The sequence below is a fragment of the Dromaius novaehollandiae genome, chromosome 4 (genome assembly GCF_036370855.1).
Source record: "Dromaius novaehollandiae isolate bDroNov1 chromosome 4, bDroNov1.hap1, whole genome shotgun sequence".
In the NCBI taxonomy this organism is placed as follows: Eukaryota; Metazoa; Chordata; class Aves; order Casuariiformes; family Dromaiidae; genus Dromaius; species Dromaius novaehollandiae.
This window is the reverse complement of record NC_088101.1, coordinates 6,535,593-6,555,809: the sequence shown is the minus strand read 5'-3', so window position 1 is coordinate 6,555,809 and position 20,217 is coordinate 6,535,593. Positions and strand designations below refer to the sequence as shown.

Below are 20,217 nucleotides of genomic sequence, written 5' to 3'. Positions count from 1 at the left end.
GCCTGCCTGGGCGGTGGCCTGCCCGCCCTTCCGTCCGCCCGCCCGGGCGGTGGCCCGCCTGCCTGCCCTTCCTTCCACCTGCCCTGGTGGTCGCCCGCCCGCCCGCCCTTCCTTCTGCCTGCCTGGGCGGTGGCCCGCCCGCCCTTCCTTCTGCTTGCCCGCCCGCCCTGGCTGTGGCGCTTCTGCCCGCCTGCCCTTCCGCCTGCCCGCCCTTCTGCCTGCCCTGGTTGTGGCCCTTCTGCCCGCCCACAGTGGTCGTGGCCCTTCTGCCCGCCCACCCTGGTCGTGGCCCTTCCGCCCACCCGCCCGCCCTTCCGCCCGCCCTGGTGGTGGCCCTTCCGCCCGCCCTTCCGTCTGCCCTGGTGGTGGCCCTTATGCCCGCCCGCCCTGGCCATGGCCCTTCCTTCCTTCTGCCCGCCTGCCCTGGCCGTGGCCCACCCTTCCTTCCTTCCTTCTGCCCGCCCTGGCCATGGCCCGCCCTTCCTTCCGCCCGCCGGCCCTGGCCGTGGCCCGCCCGCCCTTCCTTCCGCCCGCCGGCCCTGGCCGTGGCCCGCCCGCCCGCCCTTCCTTCCTTCCTCCCGCCCACCCTTCCGCCCGCCCGCCCTTCCGCCCGCCCTTCCGCCCGCCCGCCCTTCCTTCCTTCCGCCCGCCCGCCCTTCCGCCCGCCCGCCCTTCCTTCCGCCCTTCCGCCCGCCCGCCCTTCCTTCCTTCCGCCCGCCCTTCCTTCCTTCCTTCCTTCCGCCCGCCCTTCCTTCCGCCCGCCTGCCCTTGCGCCCTTCCTCGCGCCCGCCCGCCCTTGCGCCCTTCCTCGCGCCCGCCCGCCCTTGCGCCCTTCCTTTGGCCCGCCCTTCCGCCCTGGCCGTGGCCCGCCCGCCCTTCCGCCCGCGGCCCGCTCTTCCGCCCTGGCCGTGGCTGGCCTGCCCTGGCCGTGGCCGGCCCGCCCGCCTGCCCGCCCTTCTGCCCGCCCGCCCGCCCTTCCTTCCGCTTGCCCTGGCTGTGGCCCGCCCTGGCCGTGGCCTGCCCTTCCTTCCTTCCTTCCGCCCGCCCGCCCGCCCGCGGCCCGCCCTTCCTTCCTTCCTTCTGCCCGCCCGCCCTGGCTGTGGCCCGCCCTTCCTTCCTTCCTTCGGCATGCGGGCCCTGGCCGTGGCCCTTCCTTCGGCCCGCCGGCCGGCCGTGGCCATGGCTCTTTTTTCCACCGCTTCACCGTGGCCGTGGCCCTTCCGGGGCGGATGAGGCAGCAGGGTGGAAGGGGCGGAGCGGGGGGAAGAGGCAGAAGGCTGGAGGGGCGGAAGGGCGGAAACGGTGGAACGGGTGGAGGGGCAGGAGGGCGGAGGGGCGGAGCGTGGAAGGGCAGAAGGAAAGAAGGGCGGAGGGCGGAAGGTTGGAGGGCCGAGGGGCGGAGGGGCCGAGGGGCGGAGGGCAGAGGGGCGGAGGGCAGAGGGGCGGAGGGGCAGAATGCGTAGCGGCGGAGGGGCGGAGTGCGGAGGGAAGAAGGGGCAGAGGGCGGGGTGCGGAGGGCGGAGGGGCCATGTGGCGGAGGGGTGGAGGGGGCCGGAGGGGTGGAGGGGGCCGTGGGGCGGAGGGGCGGAAGGGGCCCGAGGGGTGCAGGAGCCGAAGGCCCAATACAGCCCCCTGAACCTGCTCTCCAGCACCCAAACCCAGGACCTAGCCCCCTTTGTGAGCTCTGAGACCAGTCCCAGCAGCCTGGGCTTGAGCCCCGGACTTGCAGGATGAGCCTCCATTTTGGAGCCCCCAAACGAGCCCCCGGGGCCTGTCTGGGAGCACCAGAAATGCAGGACTTAGCCTCCATCCCCAAGCATGATGGGGGGAATATGCACACACACACACACACACAGAGCTCTAAAATGGCCAGAGGCATTGAACTTAGCTCTATGGGATGTTTGAAATGCCCCATGACAACCCAGAGGGGCAACACCAGCAGAAATTCCCTTTGGGAGACATTGAGCCATACCAGGGCCTTACACCCCTGCTAAGACCAGCCTGTTAGAGATGAACAAGTGACACAACATGTACTAGCTTTACAGGAGCAGCTTAAGGCTTCACAAAATCAGGCTCCCTGGTTTCAGCCAGTACCATCTGACATTCAGGCACATGACAGACAGCCTGGGGATGAAGCTTTAGGTAAAACATTTCTACAAAAATCCAAGTCAGAACCTAAGTGGGACAGGCCATATACTGCCATGCTGTGTTCTTACTTGGCTGTTCAAGTTGAACTGTACTTGCATACACTGGAAAGAGACGGGCATGTATGAGAACCCTTGGCAGTCTTATATTCATAGACACCATTGCTGCAAATACAAGTAGTGACTCAAATATTTGTGTTCATAACTGGACCAAAATTATGGGATGCAACTTCAATCATTCAGCTCCTGTTAGATCTTAACAGTTGTTACCATCTAATTATACATTGACTCAGAATTTACTACCTACCCCCACTGGAATACATCTTACACTGGTGAAAAAGCTACTACAACATGATGACCTGCATCAACTGCTAGAAGGCATCCAAAACAATGGACAAGAACTCTCACCACTCATGATACAGAAGAGATACCATGTCTTAGAAAGGATAAGGAAGGATGGAGACCATCATGGGTGGGAAACACTCCTAGGATGGTCACCAAGCACAACAGGGATTTATAATCACCTGCTGCACCCAGTAGTAGTTAAGTTCAGCTGTGTCATGCCTATCACTTACAACCATATTATACATGAAATTATGGAAAGTGACAGTCTGCCTCAGAAGACTGAGGACTGTTTCAAGTGTTAGCAGGGATGCTTAATAAAAACAAAGGGAGGACTGCTAAAGAACATTGAACTGAAACTGTCTAGAGGTAGCTGCCCAGCACAACTTCTATAAACACTTGGCATGAGTAGTTCAATTTGCTGAAGCCTTAGGCCACACTCAGAGAACAGGAGGGACTTGCATCCAGCTCAGGAAAAGAGGCCCCAGGGCCAGCTCCAGCTGGAAGGACAAGGACATCACAAGCAGTCTGTATCCCTGTGTCTCACACTCCAGAAGGGAGGATGTCACAACTCTGTTTCTCAAGGTCCTGATGGCCAGCACAGGCCTTATTTCAAAGCCTCCTCTCCCTGCTGGGGCAGGGAGAGTTGTGGTCTGCAACCACCTCCTCCTCCTCAGGACCTTGAGAGACAGAGGGACCCAACAAGGAACAAAGGCACATCCCTCAGCAGAAACCACACCAGTAAAGATGAGGAAAGAAACAGCCTGCCCAGGGACAACAATGAGACCCAATAAGGAACAGGAGACCCCAGAGCTGAATATTACTAGTGGTCCCAACTACCACATGAGGGGTGGAGACCTTGGATTCAAAGGCTACAATTGCCCAGGGATTCCTTTCCTTAGGGTCCCCTTCCAGAGGCACCCAGCTCAAGCTGCAATTACTGCACACATGCCATTAAAATTCATTTCATTCACTTGGATTTGGCTCCACACTTCCCAGCAGGAACCTAGGGTCAGACCCTGCTGTGGTGGGCAGCAAACCTAACCTTCCCTAACACTGTTGGAGCAATACCAACTGCTGGTCTGAGCCTCTTTGGGAAGCCCCATGCTCAAGGGTTAGTGTCATGCCTGACAATTTCTCTGCTTATTACCCGAGGGCTTTACCTTGTACAGGATTTTAAGACACAGTTCAGCAGTACTAAAGGATTTAAATAGGGCCTTGCCTGCCAATACTCCCCCCTCCCAAGAGGGCTACTCATTCTCAGCAGCTCTGGAAATAATTCATCCCTTCTCAAACCACCCAAACTGCCCTTGCTCTCCTTTTGAGCCTCTGTTCCAGCTGTCACCAGAAGGGCAACACTCTTAACCCCCTGCTCCTCCCACAAGTCCCTCCTGGCCCCACTACATTCAGGAGAGATTTGGACTGTGCTCACAAGAGCTCACAAAGCAGTCATGTTGAAACACACTGTCCTAAGCTCAGGAGTCTCCTGGGGGGCTGGTAAGGGCTAGTTTTACACACCACTCAGTTTCTGCACACACCCTATAGTAGAAGGCAGTTGGGGAATCTCCTTGACAGATAAAATAGTTTTAGGCAGTCTCTGAAGCAGTCCTATTTGACTTCTATCATGTCTAAAAAGTCAAAGCAACACGAGGCAGACAACATACCAGGTACATTTTTCAGCTTTTGATGGCAGCCTTCGGATCCCAGTTATGTCTGCCTTGGGAGCAGACCCCATCTTGCCATGTTCATGAGACACAGCACTCTTCTAAGACCTGCAGGGGAAAAGCAGAGTCAACCCAATTGTACCCCGTGATTAGCTACAGGACTTGGCATGCCACATACTGAAACACAGGGGCAATCACTACACTGTTGTACCTCCAAGCAAAGCTTATTCAAGCCCATTGGGGTGATCAACACCCATGTCAATGGACTAGGCAGAGACTGGAAACTCAAAGCATGCAGCAACTCACCTCACTGGATGGCTCCTCTGACAAGCCACTAACATCTCAGGCCCATCAAGCTTCACAACCTCTCATGAGAAAGACTAAAAAGGGCTCTCCAAAGAGCACGGGGCCCAGGAAAAAGCCCCCAACAAGCAATGCCTGTGCCATGACAGCATGTCTGGCAGGAAGACAGGGGACTGCTGCCTGCTGAAAGGAGCCCCCAGGCACTGTCACCTGCTGCTCCCCCTCAGCACATCACACATCCAAATGCAAAAGCTGCACGAGCCCCTTCCAGAGCCAGCTGCTTTCCCAACTGTCCTACCAGGGCTTGTTGCCCCATTCAGCTACTGGGCACAGGGCCCTGCCCAGACCCTCGGGTCAGCAGGCACAAGCAGCCCTGCTGCAGCTGCCGGGAGGCAGGAGCTCACAGCCTCCCCAGCTCAGGCCTCTCACCAGCCTTGTCCCCAGCTGTCCCTCCTGCCCTGCCCCCGGGCTCAGGCACTGACCTCAGCAGAGCTCTGCAAAGGGGCTGGTGTCCCCAGCTCCTCCCCCCTGGTGCTGCACAGCCCCACCTCCTCCTCCCCAGCCACCCACTGCCTCCAGCACAGCAGGGCTCCCACGGCCCGGGGCAGCCACCCCCTGCAAGAGGCACCCAGCCCCCCCCCGCAGCCTGGGGGAAGCCCCCCCCCCCCACTCCCTGAGGCAGCTCCTGTCACTCCCCCCTCCCCCACAACAGCCCCCCCATCAGCTCACACCAGCCCCACCCCTCCACCAATCAGCTGCAGCCCCGCCCCACAGGCAGCCCCAGAAGCTTCCAGAAGCTCCTGGAAGGAGAAAGGCAGCCTTGAGGCAAAGGGCCCCTAGGGCAAAAGAGGGAGTAACACCAACAGGTGCCCAGGGAGGGGACAGTGCTGAGAAGCTCCAAGCACCCACTTAGAGACACTGGAAAACAGCTTCTGGGAAGGAGCCCCCTGTCTCAAGAAGCACTGTCCCCAAAACAGGGAAGAAAAAGCATCAAAACCAGCTGTCAAAAACCAGGAAGGGGAGAAAATCCACACCCTGGCAGAGCACAAACAGCAGTCCCTCCTCCATTATCATGGGAAGGGGTGTTGGGGGGGAGGTCACACTCATTTCCTTCCCTCCTTCAGTTAGGGAAATTCAGGCAGTTTTAATTGGTTAATCAGCACCAGATCAGACCTGCTGCTTTGGGGCAGTCAAGAAGCACCAGGTCCCACTGGGACAACTCTGAGGGCTCATGCCAAGGGCTCCCCTCCTTGCCTTCCTGCCCACCCCAGCCCCTCCATGGCAGGAGAATTGGAGGCAGCATCTGCTTGTGCTACAGCTGTGAGGAGCTCCCAGGAGCAGACCCAGGGCACCCTGACTCCCAAGGCCTTCCTCACCACCTGCCTTGACTTGGAGCCAAGACCTGGGTTCCCATCACATTGGGTTTCCACTCCAGGGCCTGAATCAATTCAGTTTGCTGACCAAAAAACCCAGGAAACACCTTGTGCATGGGAGAAGAGCTCTTCACTGCCTGAGGCTTTTCCTGCTTTGTTGTTAGTTGACACTTGTTGGCTGAGAAGCATTTGCTTAGACTTGCTCTCTTTTAAATCAACATAAGGCTAAAAGAGATAGCACATCCTAATGCAACTACCCCCAACTACTGCTCATTCGGGAAGAGCCTGGATGGTCTCTTCCAGGCCACTGTTTACTCCTCTCCTTCAGTGCCTGCATTCCAGTTTTGACAACAACTGGAACTTCAAAGGACTGTTTTCTCTTACAGAGCAAGAAGGCCATGTGCCAGTTCCAGCTCCCACTTGCTGCTCTGACACAGTCCCGCTCCATTTCCCCTCTCACTCCGAGGGACTCAGAAGCAATTCCCAACAAGGACACAACTGTGTTGTGGGCACCAGCAGCACGGGGCATTAAATGAAGCCTTGCTTTAAGAGAGTTTAACACACACCAAGCATCTCTTCCCAAATAATCCTGAAGGGAGTCAGAAGCCACAGCACTAGAAGGCTCTGACATGCATTCCCATGCCTCACACTCTGAAAGGGAGGATGTCAGGACTTTGAAATAAGGCCTGTGCTGGCCATCAGGACCTTGAGAAACAAAGCCTCCTGTCCCTGCTGGGGCAGGGGTAGTTCCTGTGGTCTGGAATTACCACCTCTTCCTCCTCGGGACCTTGGGAGACAAGGGCAGGACCCAACAAGGAACAAAGGCACATCCCTCAGCACAAGTCACAGCAGCAAAGAGAAGGGAAGAGACAGCCTGCCTAGGGACACCAATGGGACCCAAGGAAGAACGGGAAGACCCCACACCTGAGTATTGCTGGTGGTCCCAACTACCACACAAGGGTGGAGAACTTAGACTGAAGAGTTACAATTGCCCAAGGGATTTCTTTGTTCAGGGTCCCTCTTCAGCAGCACCCAGCTCCAGCTGGTGCTGGAGTTTTACGTAGTTTGCTGAGGAAACACCAAAAGATTCTGCAAGAGAGGAAAATGACTGGGGAATGTTTGTTTTCTGCTTCTTGCGTTGTAGGGACTAAAAAAAGCCCCTAAGCAGTGCTAGCGAGGGCCAGGCCCAAAGCATGCAAGAGATGTTTCTTCACATAATGCATAAATAGGCGCTGGAATTTCTGGCTGGATGTGAACAGTTCACATGGGCTCCAAAAAAGCCTGGACAAACTCTCAGGAAAGAAAAACCTGTGAGGGATGTGAAATGCAGAGGCACCACCTCTGGTGCTGGGAATGCTTGAGCCACAGATAGCAAGATACATGACACCTGCAGGAGAAGGATTCCTGTATGCTCGCGCTGCACATCTAGGCAGGTACAGCTTCTTGGAAGTGTTGGGAAGGTTCTCGACATCAAACGCTAGCAGGTATTCAAAGAAGGCTTTCACTACCATCGTATCAAAGGCCTTTGGGGGCAGGTGACATGTATATATGTGGGTATGATATACCCACCTAACAAAATTGTCCTGGTTAAGCTTTGCTTCCATGTGAGGTGTTCCAAGGGACTGTCACTTTTCACATGGAAGAGCTTTCTTGCTATGGCACTAGGGCCCTTGGTGCAGCAGGAGGCCTTAATTGCCCTGACCAGGCTCAGCTGTGGCTTCCCTGACCAGAATCAGCTGGGGCTTCCACCCACCTGTCCTCTACCCATTGGCCAGAGGGCTGCATTTAAGCTTGGTGAGGGGCCCCTTGTTCCTGTTGGGTGCCCTGGAGGGAGAGTGAGTGAGTGAGTGAGTGAGAGAGAGAGAGAGAGAGAGAGAGAGAGAGTGAGTGTGTGTGCGTGCGTGTGCGTGCGTGCGTGCAGGGTGAGTGTGTTTTGGGGGCTGGGTCTCTAGGGTGGTGCTTGTGCATGGTCTGTTTAGTTGTTTGTCTCTGTTTTATGCTGTGTGGAGCTCTGTGTGAGGTGACTCTTAAAGTTGCTGTGGTGCCCTGGCATTGTAGGGCTGTAGGTGTGCAAAGGCTGACTGTGTGTCTGTGTGTGTTTGGATCACCCAGGCTTGTAAGCTTGTGTTTGTTCCTGGAGTCCTGCTGTGTTTCCTGTTCCTTAGGAGGTAAGTATGTAACTAGGGTTGAGTGCTCCTTGCTAGGAGTTACTCTGTGATTTGAGGGGCTAATACTTCTGATCTCCTGAGGAGTCCCTGTTGAAAAGCTGTGCCCTTCAGCTTCTGGTAGGATGCTTCTTGGGCTGCTCTCTTTAAATGGGAAGAGTGCCCCACCAGGAGAAGCTTGAAAACTCCCAGTCTCATTTCTTGGAAAGCAAAAAGTGTGAAATCAAAGGAGCTGGTCAGATGTAGAATCTCTGCAGCTGAAAGGGCTTGAATTCCTCTTTCATGCAGTTTGTTTATTGCCTCTCCTTATCTTGCAGGAAAGGCTATTTTATGCTGGGGGGAGGGGGGAAGAAGGTGGGGAGGCTGTGAAAGATGCTTAGATGACCAGCTCAGGAGGGAGTTCTTCAAAAGCATTGTTTTCTGACCACAAAACCCAGTTCCTATGACAGAATTGGGTCAGAGTCCTTCCTTGACTATGCCTGTGCCTTCTGAGATGGAGGTGAGAGTGTTTTTCCAAATGTCCCAGTACTTAAGGCAGGTCTTCTCAAGAAATCTTCATGCTTCAAGCTTAAGTTAAGCAGTGTTGTTGTAATCAAGCCTAGCAGAGAAGAATGAGAGACAAAACACAAAGTGTTCAAAGACCTCCCAAGTTTGGTCAGATAGCTTCACAGCCATGTTTGGCAGATGCTTGGCAGTGCTATGTTTTGAGGAGAAATGAGTGTCTCCTCTCTTTCCAGCTCCCTTTGTTGTCTGAAAAGCGGATTTGTTGCCCGGTGTGCAATAAGCCAATAATTACACACTCAGGAGAGACATTTGTTTATTTCAGAGTTGCGTGAGCCTGGGTGCTCAGTGGTTTCCCACAAATCAAGCACACCCCCCCAACTTTTCAAGTAGCATTTATACACACAAATTGCCAGATTTGTGACTTTCCCTTTTACAGTGATTGGTTAGTGATTTCTTCATTCCCTGGGTCCCACCCCTGCTTCTCAAGGTCCTGATCAGTTAACACTGCCCCAGCTAGGTCAGTAGGTGTTATCTCCCAAGGTCCTGAGGAAGAGGACATAATCCAGACCCCTTAATCAGCACTGTTTTCAACAGTGAGAGGAGGCTTTGCTTCCCAAGGTCCTGGCACCCAAACAGGCCTTATTTCTCAGCCTTGACATCCTCCCTTTCGGAGAGTGGGGCACAGGAATGCAGACTGCTTGTAACTCCCTCATCTTTCCAGCCTGCACCAGCTCTGAGGCCCTTTCTTACCGAACTAGGAGCGCGGCCTAAGGCTTCAGCAAATTTAGCTACTCATGCTAAGCAACTTCTATCTAAGATAGAAGTTATCCAGATGTACCTACTTCAAACATTCTTTCTGAGCTTCTCAGGGTTGTCTTGTAACACCTTTGGATGCTCTTGTTTCTCTCTGGAGCTCTCCAAAGGCATGTGGAGTGCTGCAGCTGAGAAGAGAGAAGCAGCTGCAGGAGAGCTCTGCTGCAGTCTCTGGGCTTCAAAAGCCTGAGCTGCTGCTGCCCTAGCTAAAGACATGGCTTATGCCCCCAGGACACAGAAGGGGGCCAGCTACCACATCAAGGGTAAAATGATAGGACACCCTGTGCTGCCCAGTGTGCAGAGTCTTGCTTCTCTGGAAGTAGCTGAAAGTGCAAAGCATGGCTCTTGGCAGGCTTGCCTTTTGGAGTGGTCAGCACTGTTCAACTCCTGCCTCATTGTGAGTTCCTGTCTTGCTGAACTACAAGATGCTTGACTAGTTGATAGTCAGGATTTCCTTGTGGATTCTGTCTGATGACACAGAGGGTTTTCTTGTGGCGAGCTCAAAGCTTGTGTTGGGATTAGTGTAGTCACATGGAAATGCTTTACAAGCAGTAACTAGCAGTGGGCATGCCACCCACTCAGTGTCCCAGCTGTGAAGGGGTCTTGGGGGGGGGGGGTGAGGTGGTTACCCTCACCTGGCATGTCCCAGTGAGGTGCACCTGCAAGAGCTGGGGGATACAGTGAGGTGTGCTGGGGAGGAGTTCTAGCAGTGACTGGGAGGTCTTAGTGTTGTGTGACAGGGTCTTCAGACACTGCTTCTCTTCAGATGCTTGCCCTGAAGAGACCAATATAAAAAACCACAAATGGTTTTGAAAGAGTCTCAGGGGGGTGAAGGTTTTTCTTTTTAAGAAAAAGCTAGACTCCACTGTGGGAGGGTTTGACCTATAAAGTGGCTGCACTCTCAGGCTAATCTCTGGGTGTGAAAGTTAAATGTGACAAGGGTGTTAAGCTGCTAAATAGTTCAGTGTATCCAGTGTTAAGCTGAAATAGCTGAAACCCAACTGTTGCAGGTTGTAGAGGCTTGGTAGTCTGGAGCTTGGTTAGAGGGAAGTGTACTTGAGGGTTAATGGTGTGGAATATATGGTTTCCTGTCTCACTGCTGTCCTCACAAAGGGAGGCCTGCTTTAATTTTGCAGCCGGGTAGCACTGGAGCTGTGAGCTGGTGGGTGGATGTGTGCAGGCTGTGTCCTTGCTGATGAGGGAATCCTGGCCTCTGTCCTCCCCTTCCATTTAATGTGACATGTGGATGTATGGAGTTATGCAGCCACAAAGGGGGTGGGGAGGGGGACAGAAACCAGTTACCTGTGTGGACATGCAAGGGAGCACTGGGGTTGCTGTAGCAGGGAAGCTAAGGGCTGCAGCTCAGAGCAGGGCTAGTGTTATGTACAGGCCTAGTGAAGTTAACCATCCACGAGTCCTGCTTGGCGTAGGGACAGACCTAACATAAGCATGAGACCTAATGCTCCCAGCTACTCTGTCTTGTCTCCAGCTCTGGCCTTGCTCTGGAGGACAGAATTGAGTTCTTGCTTTTACTGCTCCCTGGCTTCCTAAGATGAGGCAGACTGACTGCTCCCATTCTGGTCCTCTTTCTGGTGTTGAAATGCTCCCTTCCTAGAGGGCCCTGGCTTGGGAAAGGACTGTTAGCTTGTCTTTTTCTGTCGAGGATTATCCTGTCTCTTTCTGTAGTACCTTTAGGTGTGTAACTGCTTTAAAAACAACTTAAAGCCGTGGTGACTTCATGCTGTTGTCCAGGGGAAGAAGCATCTGTTGGAATTAGACTATGGTGAGAAGGGAAAGTGGTGTCAGTGGGGGTGTCCTAGATCTGAATGCTGTCCTGTGTGTCATAGTAACTCTGTAGTAGAGGCACTCTTGGTGGGATTGGGTTATTGCTATTCCATACTCAAAAACTTAGCTGAAAATCAGGGGTGCTGTTTGGGCCTTGTTGAATTGGTGAGAGACTTGCCCTGGCTTGAGGCCAAGCACTCAACTGGAAGTGCCCAGGTAGAAGAAAAGAGAAGGTGGGGGGAGAGGGGGAGGGAATGAGTGTATTGCCTGATGCTTTTTCAAGGAGAAGTGGGGAGAGAGAGTGCCTGGAGTCAGAGCTGGCTCCATGGGCCTAAGGCCCCAAGTCACAACATGGGTGAGGATCACCTCACCAAGAGAGGGTGTTTCTTCTGCAGGCTTCCCACTAGCAGGAGCAGCAGAGAGGGCTGGTTAGCCTGCTAAGGGCTCTGACAGCTGCCAGAGCATCAGCCTGGCAAGTCTGTGCCTAGCTGGGGGGACAGGGAGCAGTCCTTGACAAGGAGATGGGGCCCTTGACAAGGGGAGCATCTCTGCAGGCTCTGCACTGGCTGAATGAGAGTGCAGTTGTTGCAGAACCTGCTGTTCCCTGTGTCTTGTCCTCAGGCTGTCAGCTTGTGTCACCTTCCTGTCAGAATGTGGTGTGCCTCGACTTCCCAAGGGCTGAAGCAAGGCTGTGTTGGTGGCAGCAGCAGGGCATCAGTTCTCTGGATAAATAGCATCAAGGCAAGCTGGTTAAAGAAACCTTCTTCCCAGCAAGTGAAGAAACATGAAACACTAAGGAGAACAAGACAAGCTGCATTACAGTGCCATTAAAAGGAATGGTGACTGCTAACCCGGGGGCAGCCTTGGTTTGATAAGGGCTTGTGTCATGCTTGTGAAATAGTTTTATGAGGCTGTGAAATGTATACCTCTTCTATGTATCAGCATAACTTCCAACAAGCTGCAGTGGAGTGGGGGGGAGGGTGATGACAATTATACCAGGACAGTAGGTACTAGAGACAAAAGGGAAAAAACTGGAGGAAGATAAAATGCTGGCTGGACAGTACTTCCTGCTCTAGTTGCTAGCACAGCTGCAGTCTCTGTGCCTTATATTGAAGGCAGTATGTCAGCATGTGCTGTCAGTGTTGGAGGAGGCATGTGTGAGAGGTGAATACTCCTGCAGCACAAATTGAGTGTAGTAAATCACATAAAATTCTGTGTGTGTCATGACAGGTTCTTTGCTGTGACCCTGCCTGGATTGTGTAACTTCCGGCCCTGGCTGTGGCCCTTCCTTCATTCCGCCTGCCTGCCCTGGCTGCGGCCCTTCCTTCTGCCTGCCTGCCCTGGCAGTGGCGGTGGCCTGCCCGCCCTTCCTTCCGCCTGCCTGGGCGGTGGCCTGCCCGCCCTTCCGTCCGCCCGCCCGGGCGGTGGCCCGCCTGCCTGCCCTTCCTTCCACCTGCCCTGGTGGTGGCCCGCCCGCCCGCCCTTCCTTCTGCCTGCCTGGGCGGTGGCCCGCCCGCCCTTCCTTCTGCTTGCCCGCCCGCCCTGGCTGTGGCGCTTCTGCCCGCCTGCCCTTCCGCCTGCCCGCCCTTCTGCCTGCCCTGGTTGTGGCCCTTCTGCCCGCCCACAGTGGTCGTGGCCCTTCTGCCCGCCCACCCTGGTCGTGGCCCTTCCGCCCACCCGCCCGCTCTTCCGCCTGCCCTGGTGGTGGCCCTTCCGCCCGCCCTTCCGTCTGCCCTGGTGGTGGCCCTTATGCCCGCCCGCCCTGGCTGTGGCCCTTCCTTCCTTCTGCCCGCCTGCCCTGGCCGTGGCCCACCCTTCCTTCCTTCCTTCTGCCCGCCCTGGCCATGGCCCGCCCTTCCTTCTGCACGCTGGCCCTGGCCGTGGCCCGCCCGCCCTTCCGCCCTTCCGCCCGCCCTTCCGCCCGCCCGCCCTTCCTTCCGCCCGCCGGCCCTGGCCGTGGCCGGCCCGCCCGCCCGCCCTTGCGCCCTTCCTCGCGCCCGCCCGCCCTTGTGCCCTTCCTCGCGCCCGCCCGCCCTTGCGCCCTTCCTCGCGCCCGCCCGCCCTTGCGCCCTTCCTCGCGCCCGCCCGCCCTTGCGCCCTTCCTCGCGCCCGCCCGCCCTTGCGCCCTTCCTTTGGCCCGCCCTTCCGCCCTGGCCGTGGCCCGCCCGCCCTTCCGCCCGCGGCCCGCTCTTCCGCCCTGGCCGTGGCTGGCCTGCCCTGGCCGTGGCCGGCCTGCCCGCCCTTCTGCCCGCCCGCCCGCCCTTCCTTCCGCTTGCCCTGGCTGTGGCCCGCCCGCCTGCCCGCCCTTCCTTCCGCCCGCCCGCCCTGGCCATGGCCTGCCCTTCCTTCCTTCCTTCCGCCCGCCCGCCCGCCCTGGCCGTGGCCCGCCCTTCCTTCCTTCCTTCTGCCCGCCCGCCCTGGCTGTGGCCCGCCCTTCCTTCCTTCCTTCGGCATGCGGGCCCTGGCCGTGGCCCTTCCTTCGGCCCGCCGGCCGGCCGTGGCCATGGCTCTTTTTTCCACCGCTTCACCGTGGCCGTGGCCCTTCCGGGGCGGATGAGGCAGCAGGGTGGAAGGGGCGGAGGGGGGGGAAGAGGCAGAAGGCTGGAGGGGCGGAAACGGTGGAACGGGTGGAGGGGCAGGAGGGCGGAGGGGCGGAGCGTGGACGGGCAGAAGGAAAGAAGGGCGGAGGGCGGAAGGTTGGAGGGCCGAGGGGCGGAGGGGCCGAGGGGCGGAGGGCCGAGGGGCGGAGGGCCGAGGGGCGGAGGGGCAGAATGCGTAGCGGCGGAGGGGCGGAGTGGCGGAGTGCGGAGGGAAGAAGGGGCAGAGGGCGGGGTGCGGAGGGCGGAGGGGCCATGTGGCGGAGGGGCGGAGGGGGCCGGAGGGGCAGAGGGGGCCGTGGGGCGGAGGGGCGGAAGGGGCCCGAGGGGTGCAGGAGCCGAAGGCCCAATACAGCCCCCTGAACCTGCTCTCCAGCACCCAAACCCAGGACCTAGCCCCCTTTGTGAGCTCTGAGACCAGTCCCAGCAGCCTGGGCTTGAGCCCCGGACTTGCAGGATGAGCCTCCATTTTGGAGCCCCCAAACGAGCCCCCGGGGCCTGTCTGGGAGCACCAGAAATGCAGGACTTAGCCTCCATCCCCAAGCATGATGGGGGGAATATGCACACACACACACACACACACACACAGAGCTCTAAAATGGCCAGAGGCATTGAACTTAGCTCTATGGGATGTTTGAAATGCCCCATGACAACCCAGAGGGGCAACACCAGCAGAAATTCCCTTTGGGAGACATTGAGCCATACCAGGGCCTTACACCCCTGCTAAGACCAGCCTGTTAGAGATGAACAAGTGACACAACATGTACTAGCTTTACAGGAGCAGCTTAAGGCTTCACAAAATCAGGCTCCCTGGTTTCAGCCAGTACCATCTGACATTCAGGCACATGACAGACAGCCTGGGGATGAAGCTTTAGGTAAAACATTTCTACAAAAATCCAAGTCAGAACCTAAGTGGGACAGGCCATATACTGCCATGCTGTGTTCTTACTTGGCTGTTCAAGTTGAACTGTACTTGCATACACTGGAAAGAGACGGGCATGTATGAGAACCCTTGGCAGTCTTATATTCATAGACACCATTGCTGCAAATACAAGTAGTGACTCAAATATTTGTGTTCATAACTGGACCAAAATTATGGGATGCAACTTCAATCATTCAGCTCCTGTTAGATCTTAACAGTTGTTACCATCTAATTATACATTGACTCAGAATTTACTACCTACCCCCACTGGAATACATCTTACACTGGTGAAAAAGCTACTACAACATGATGACCTGCATCAACTGCTAGAAGGCATCCAAAACAATGGACAAGAACTCTCACCACTCATGATACAGAAGAGATACCATGTCTTAGAAAGGATAAGGAAGGATGGAGACCATCATGGGTGGGAAACACTCCTAGGATGGTCACCAAGCACAACAGGGATTTATAATCACCTGCTGCACCCAGTAGTAGTTAAGTTCAGCTGTGTCATGCCCATCACTTACAACCATATTATACATGAAATTATGGAAAGTGACAGTCTGCCTCAGAAGACTGAGGACTGTTTCAAGTGTTAGCAGGGATGCTTAATAAAAACAAAGGGAGGACTGCTAAAGAACATTGAACTGAAACTGTCTAGAGGTAGCTGCCCAGCACAACTTCTATAAACACTTGGCATGAGTAGTTCAATTTGCTGAAGCCTTAGGCCACACTCAGAGAACAGGAGGGACTTGCATCCAGCTCAGGAAAAGAGGCCCCAGGGCCAGCTCCAGCTGGAAAGACAAGGACATCACAAGCAGTCTGTATCCCTGTGTCTCACACTCCAGAAGGGAGGATGTCACAACTCTGAAATAAGGCCTGTGCTGGCCATCAGGACCTCGAGAAACAAAGCCTCCTCTCCCTGCTGGGGCAGGGAGAGTTGTGGTCTGCAACCACCTCCTCCTCCTCAGGACCTTGAGAGACAGAGGGACCCAACAAGGAACAAAGGCACATCCCTCAGCAGAAACCACACCAGTAAAGATGAGGAAAGAAACAGCCTGCCCAGGGACAACAATGGGACCCAATAAGGAACAGGAGACCCCAGAGCTGAATATTACTAGTGGTCCCAACTACCACATGAGGGGTGGAGACCTTGGATTCAAAGGCTACAATTGCCCAGGGATTCCTTTCCTTAGGGTCCCCTTCCAGAGGCCCTGGCCGTGGCCGGCCCTTCCTTCCTTCCGCCCGCCCGCCCTGGCCGTGGCCGGCCCTTCCTTCCTTCCGCCCGCCCGCCCTGGCAGTGGCGGTGGCCCGCCTGCCCGCCCTTCCACCCGCCCGCCCTGGCGGTGGCCTGCCCGCCCTTCCTTCCTTCCACCTGCCCGCCCTGGTGGTGGCCCGCCCATCCTTCCACCTGCCCTGGCGGTGGCCTGCCCGACCTTCCTTCGGCCCACCCGCCCGCCCTGGCGGTGGCCTGCCCGCCCTTCCTTCTGCCTGCCTGCCTGGGCGGTGGCCCGCCCGCCCTTCCTTCCGCCTGCCTGGCCGTGGCCTGCCCGCCCTTCCTTCTGCCTGCCCGCCCTGGCAGTGGCCCTTCTGCCCGCCTGCCTACCCGCCCGCCCTGGCAGTGGCCCTTCTGCCTGCCCTTCTGCCCGCCCTGGTTGTGGCCCTTCTGCCCGCCCACCATGGTTGTGGCCCTTCTGCCCGCCCGCCTGCCCGCCCGCCCTGGTTGTGGCCCACCTGTCCGCCCTTCTGCCCACCCTGGTGGTGGCCATTCCGCCCACCCGCCCGCCCTTCCGCCCGCCCTGGTGGTGGCCCTTCCTTCCGCCCGCCCGCCCGCCCTGGCCGTGGCCCTTCCTTCCTTCCGCCCGCCCTGGCCGTGGCCCGCCCTTCTTTCCTTCCGCCCTTACGCCCGCCCTCGCCGTGGCCGGCCCTTCCTTCCTTGTGGCCCTTCCTTCCGCCCGCCCGCCCTGGCCGTGGCCAGCCCTTCCTTCCTTCCGCCCGCCCGCCCTGGCCGTGGCCGGCCCTTCCTTCCTTCCTTCCGCCCGCCCGCCCTGGCCGTGGCCGGCCCTTCCTTCCTTCTGCCCGCCCGCCCTGGCCGTGGCCGGCCCTTCCTTCCTTCCGCCCGCCCGCCCTGGCCGTGGCCGGCCCTTCCTTCCTTCCTTCCGCCCGCCCGCCCTGGCCGTGGCCGGCCCTTCCTTCCTTCCGCCCGCCCGCCCTGGCCGTGGCCGGCCCTTCCTTCCTTCCGCCCGCCCGCCCTGGCCGTGGCCGGCCCTTCCTTCCTTCCTTCCGCCCGCCCGCCCTGGCCGTGGCCGGCCCTTCCTTCCTTCCGCCCGCCCGCCCTGGCCGTGGCCGGCCCTTCCTTCCTTCCGCCCGCCCGCCCTGGCCGTGGCCGGCCCTTCCTTCCTTCCTTCCGCCCGCCCGCCCTGGCCGTGGCCGGCCCTTCCTTCCGCCCGCCCGCCCGCCCTGGCCGTGGCCGGCCCTTCCTTCCTTCCGCCCGCCCGCCCTGGCCGTGGCTGGCCCTTCCTTCCTTCCGCCCGCCCGCCCTGGCCGTGGCCGGCCCTTCCTTCCTTCCGCCCGCCCTGGCCGTGGCCGGCCCTTCCTTCCTTCTGCCCGCCCGCCCTGGCCGTGGCCGGCCCTTCCTTCCTTCCTTCCGCCCGCCCGCCCTGGCCGTGGCCGGCCCTTCCTTCCTTCCGCCCGCCCGCCCTGGCCGTGGCCGGCCCTTCCTTCCTTCCGCCCGCCCTGGCCGTGGCCGGCCCTTCCTTCCTTCCGCCCGCCCGCCCGCCCTGGCCGTGGCCCTTCCTTCCTTCCTTCCGCCCGCCCGCCCGCCCTGGCCGTGGCCGGCCCTTCCTTCCTTCCGCCCGCCCGCCCGCCCTGGCCGTGGCCGGCCCTTCCTTCCTTCCGCCCGCCCTGGCCGTGGCCGGCCCTTCCTTCCGCCCGCCCGCCCGCCCGCCCTGGCCGTGGCCGGCCCTTCCTTCCTTCCGCCCGCCCGCCCGCCCTGGCCGTGGCCGGCCCTTCCTTCCTTCCGCCCGCCCTGGCCGTGGCCCGCCCTTCCTTCCTTCCGCCCGCCCGCCCGCCCTGGCCGTGGCCGGCCCTTCCTTCTGCCCGCCCGCCCTGGCCGTGGCCCTTCCTTCCTTCTGCCCGCCCGCCCTGGCCGTGGCCGGCCCTTCCTTCTGCCCACCCGCCCTGGCCGTGGCCCTTCTTTCCTTCTGCCCGCCCGCCCTGGCCGTGGCCGGCCCTTCCTTCCTTCTGCCCGCCCGCCCTGGCCGTGGCCGGCCCTTCCTTCCTTCCTTCCGCCCGCCCGCCCTGGCCGTGGCCCGCCCTTCCTTCCTTCCTTCCTTCCTTCCTTCCTTCCTTCCTTCCTTCTGCCCGCCCGCCCTGGCTGTGGCCCTTCCTTCCTTCTGCCCGCCCGCCCTGGCTGTGGCCGGCCCTTCCTTCTGCCCGCCCGCCCTGGCCGTGGCCGGCCCTTCCTTCCTTCTGCCCGCCCGCCCTGGCCGTGGCCGGCCCTTCCTTCCTTCTGCCCACCCGCCCTGGCCGTGGCCGGCCCTTCCTTCCTTCTGCCCGCCCGCCCTGGCCGTGGCCGGCCCTTCCTTCCTTCTGCCCGCCCGCCCTGGCCGTGGCTGGCCCTTCCTTCCTTCTGCCCGCCCGCCCTGGCCATGGCCGGCCCTTCCTTCTGCCCGCCCGCGCTGGCCGTGGCCGGCCCTTCCTTCCTTCCTTCCTTCCTTCCTTCCGCCCGCCCGCCCTGGCCGTGGCCCTTCCTTCCTTCCTTCCTTCCGCCCGCCTTGGCCGTGGCCCTTCCTTCCGCCCGCCCGCCCGCCCTGGCCGTGGCCCTTCCTTCGCCCGCCCGCCCGCCCGCCCTGGCCGTGGCCCTTCCTTCCGCCCGCCCGCCCTGGCCGTGGCCCTTCCTTCCTTCCGCCCGCCCGCCCTGGCCGTGGCCCTTCCTTCCGCCCGCCCGCCCTGGCCGTGGCCCTTCCTTCCTTCCGCCCGCCCGCCCTGGCCGTGGCCCTTCCTTCCTTCCGCCCGCCCGCCCTGGCCGTGGCCCTTCCTTCCGCCCGCCCGCCCTGGCCGTGGCCCTTCCTTCCTTCCGCCCGCCCGCCCTGGCCGTGGCCCTTCCTTCCTTCCCTCTGCCCGCCCGCCCTGGCCGTGGCCCTTCCTTCCTTCCGCCCGCCCTGGCCGTGGCCCTTCCTTCCGCCCGCCCGCCCGCCCTGGCCGTGGCCCTTCCTTCCGCCCTCCCGCCCTGGCCGTGGCCCTTCCTTCCGCCCGCCCGCCCTGGCCGTGGCCCTTCCTTCCGCCCGCCCTGGCCGTGGCCCTCCCTTCCTTCCGCCCGCCCGCCCGCCCGCCCTGGCCGTGGCCCTCCCTTCCGCCCGCCCGCCCGCCCTGGCCGTGGCCCTTCCTTCCTTCCGCCCGCCCGCCCGCCCTGGCCGTGGCCCTTCCTTCCTTCCGCCCGCCCTGGCCGTGGCCCTTCCTTCCGCCCGCCCGCCCGTCCGCCCTGGCCGTGGCCCTTCCTTCCGCCCGCCCGCCCTGGCCGTGGCCCTTCCTTCCTTCCGCCCGCCCGCCCTCGCCGTGGCCCTTCCTTCCTTCCGCCCGCCCGCCCGCCCGCCCTGGCCGTGGCCCTTCCTTCCTTCCGCCCGCCCGCCCGCCCTGGCCGTGGCCCTTCCTTCCGCCCGCCTGCCCGCCCGCCCTGGCCGTGGCCGGCCCTTCCTTCCGCCCGCCCGCCCTGGCCGTGGCCCTTCCTTCCGCCCGCCCGCCCGCCCGCCCTGGCCATGGCCCTTCCTTCCGCCCGCCCGCCCTGGCCGTGGCCCTTCCTTCTGCCCTCCTGCCCGCCCTGGCCGTGGCCCGCCCTCCTGCCCGCCCTGGCCGTGGCCCGCCCTTCCGCCTGCCCTCCCGCCCGCCCTGGCCGTGGCCCGCCCTTCCTTCCTTCTGCCCGCCCGCTCTGGCCGTGGCCCTTCCTTCCTTCTGCCCGCCCGCCCTGGCCGTGGCCGGCCCTTCCTTCCTTCCTTCCTTCCTTCCTTCCACCCGCCCGCCCGCCCGCCCGCCCTGGCCGTGGCCGGCCCTTCCTTCTTTCCGCCCGCCCGCCCGCCCTGGCCGTGGCCCTTCCTTCCGCCCGCCCTGGCCGTGGCCGGCCCTTCCGCCCGCCCGCCCTTCCGCCCTGGCCGTGGCCGGCCCTTCCACCCTGGCCGTGGCCGGCCCTTCCTTCCTTCCTTCCTTCCTTCCTTCCGCCCGCCCTGGCCGTGGCCCTTCCTTCCTTCCGCCCGCCCGCCCTGGCCGTGGCCCGCCCTTCCTTCCTTCCGCCCGCCCGCCCTGGCCGTGGCCCGCCCTTCCTTCCTTCCGCCCGCCCGCCCTGGCCGTGGCCCGCCCTTCCTTCCTTCCGCCCGCCCGCCCTGGCCGTGGCCCGCCCTTCCTTCCTTCCGCCCGCCCGCCCTGGCCGTGGCCCGCCCTTCCTTCCTTCCGCCCGCCCGCCCTGGCCGTGGCCCGCCCTTCCTTCCGCCCGCCCGCCCTGGCCGTGGCCCGCCCTTCCTTCCGCCCGCCCGCCCGCCCGCCCTGGCCGTGGCCCGCCCGCCCGCCCGCCCGCCCTGGCCGTGGCCTGCCCTTCCTTCCTTCCGCCCGC

At 60.8% G+C, this 20,217-nt stretch overlaps 1 protein-coding gene across 1 annotated transcript in view; it reads right to left on the bottom strand.

Moving 5' to 3' along the window:
- LOC135328223 (uncharacterized) overlaps nucleotides 1-16,296 on the bottom strand; it is a 50,501-nt gene extending 34,205 nt beyond the window's left edge. Inside the window, exon 1 of the mRNA XM_064510915.1 lies at nucleotides 16,222-16,296. Within this exon, the coding sequence (XP_064366985.1) occupies nucleotides 16,222-16,296 (75 nt within the window). The remainder of the gene's footprint in view (nucleotides 1-16,221) is intronic.
- Between the last annotated feature and the right edge of the window lie 3,921 nt (nucleotides 16,297-20,217).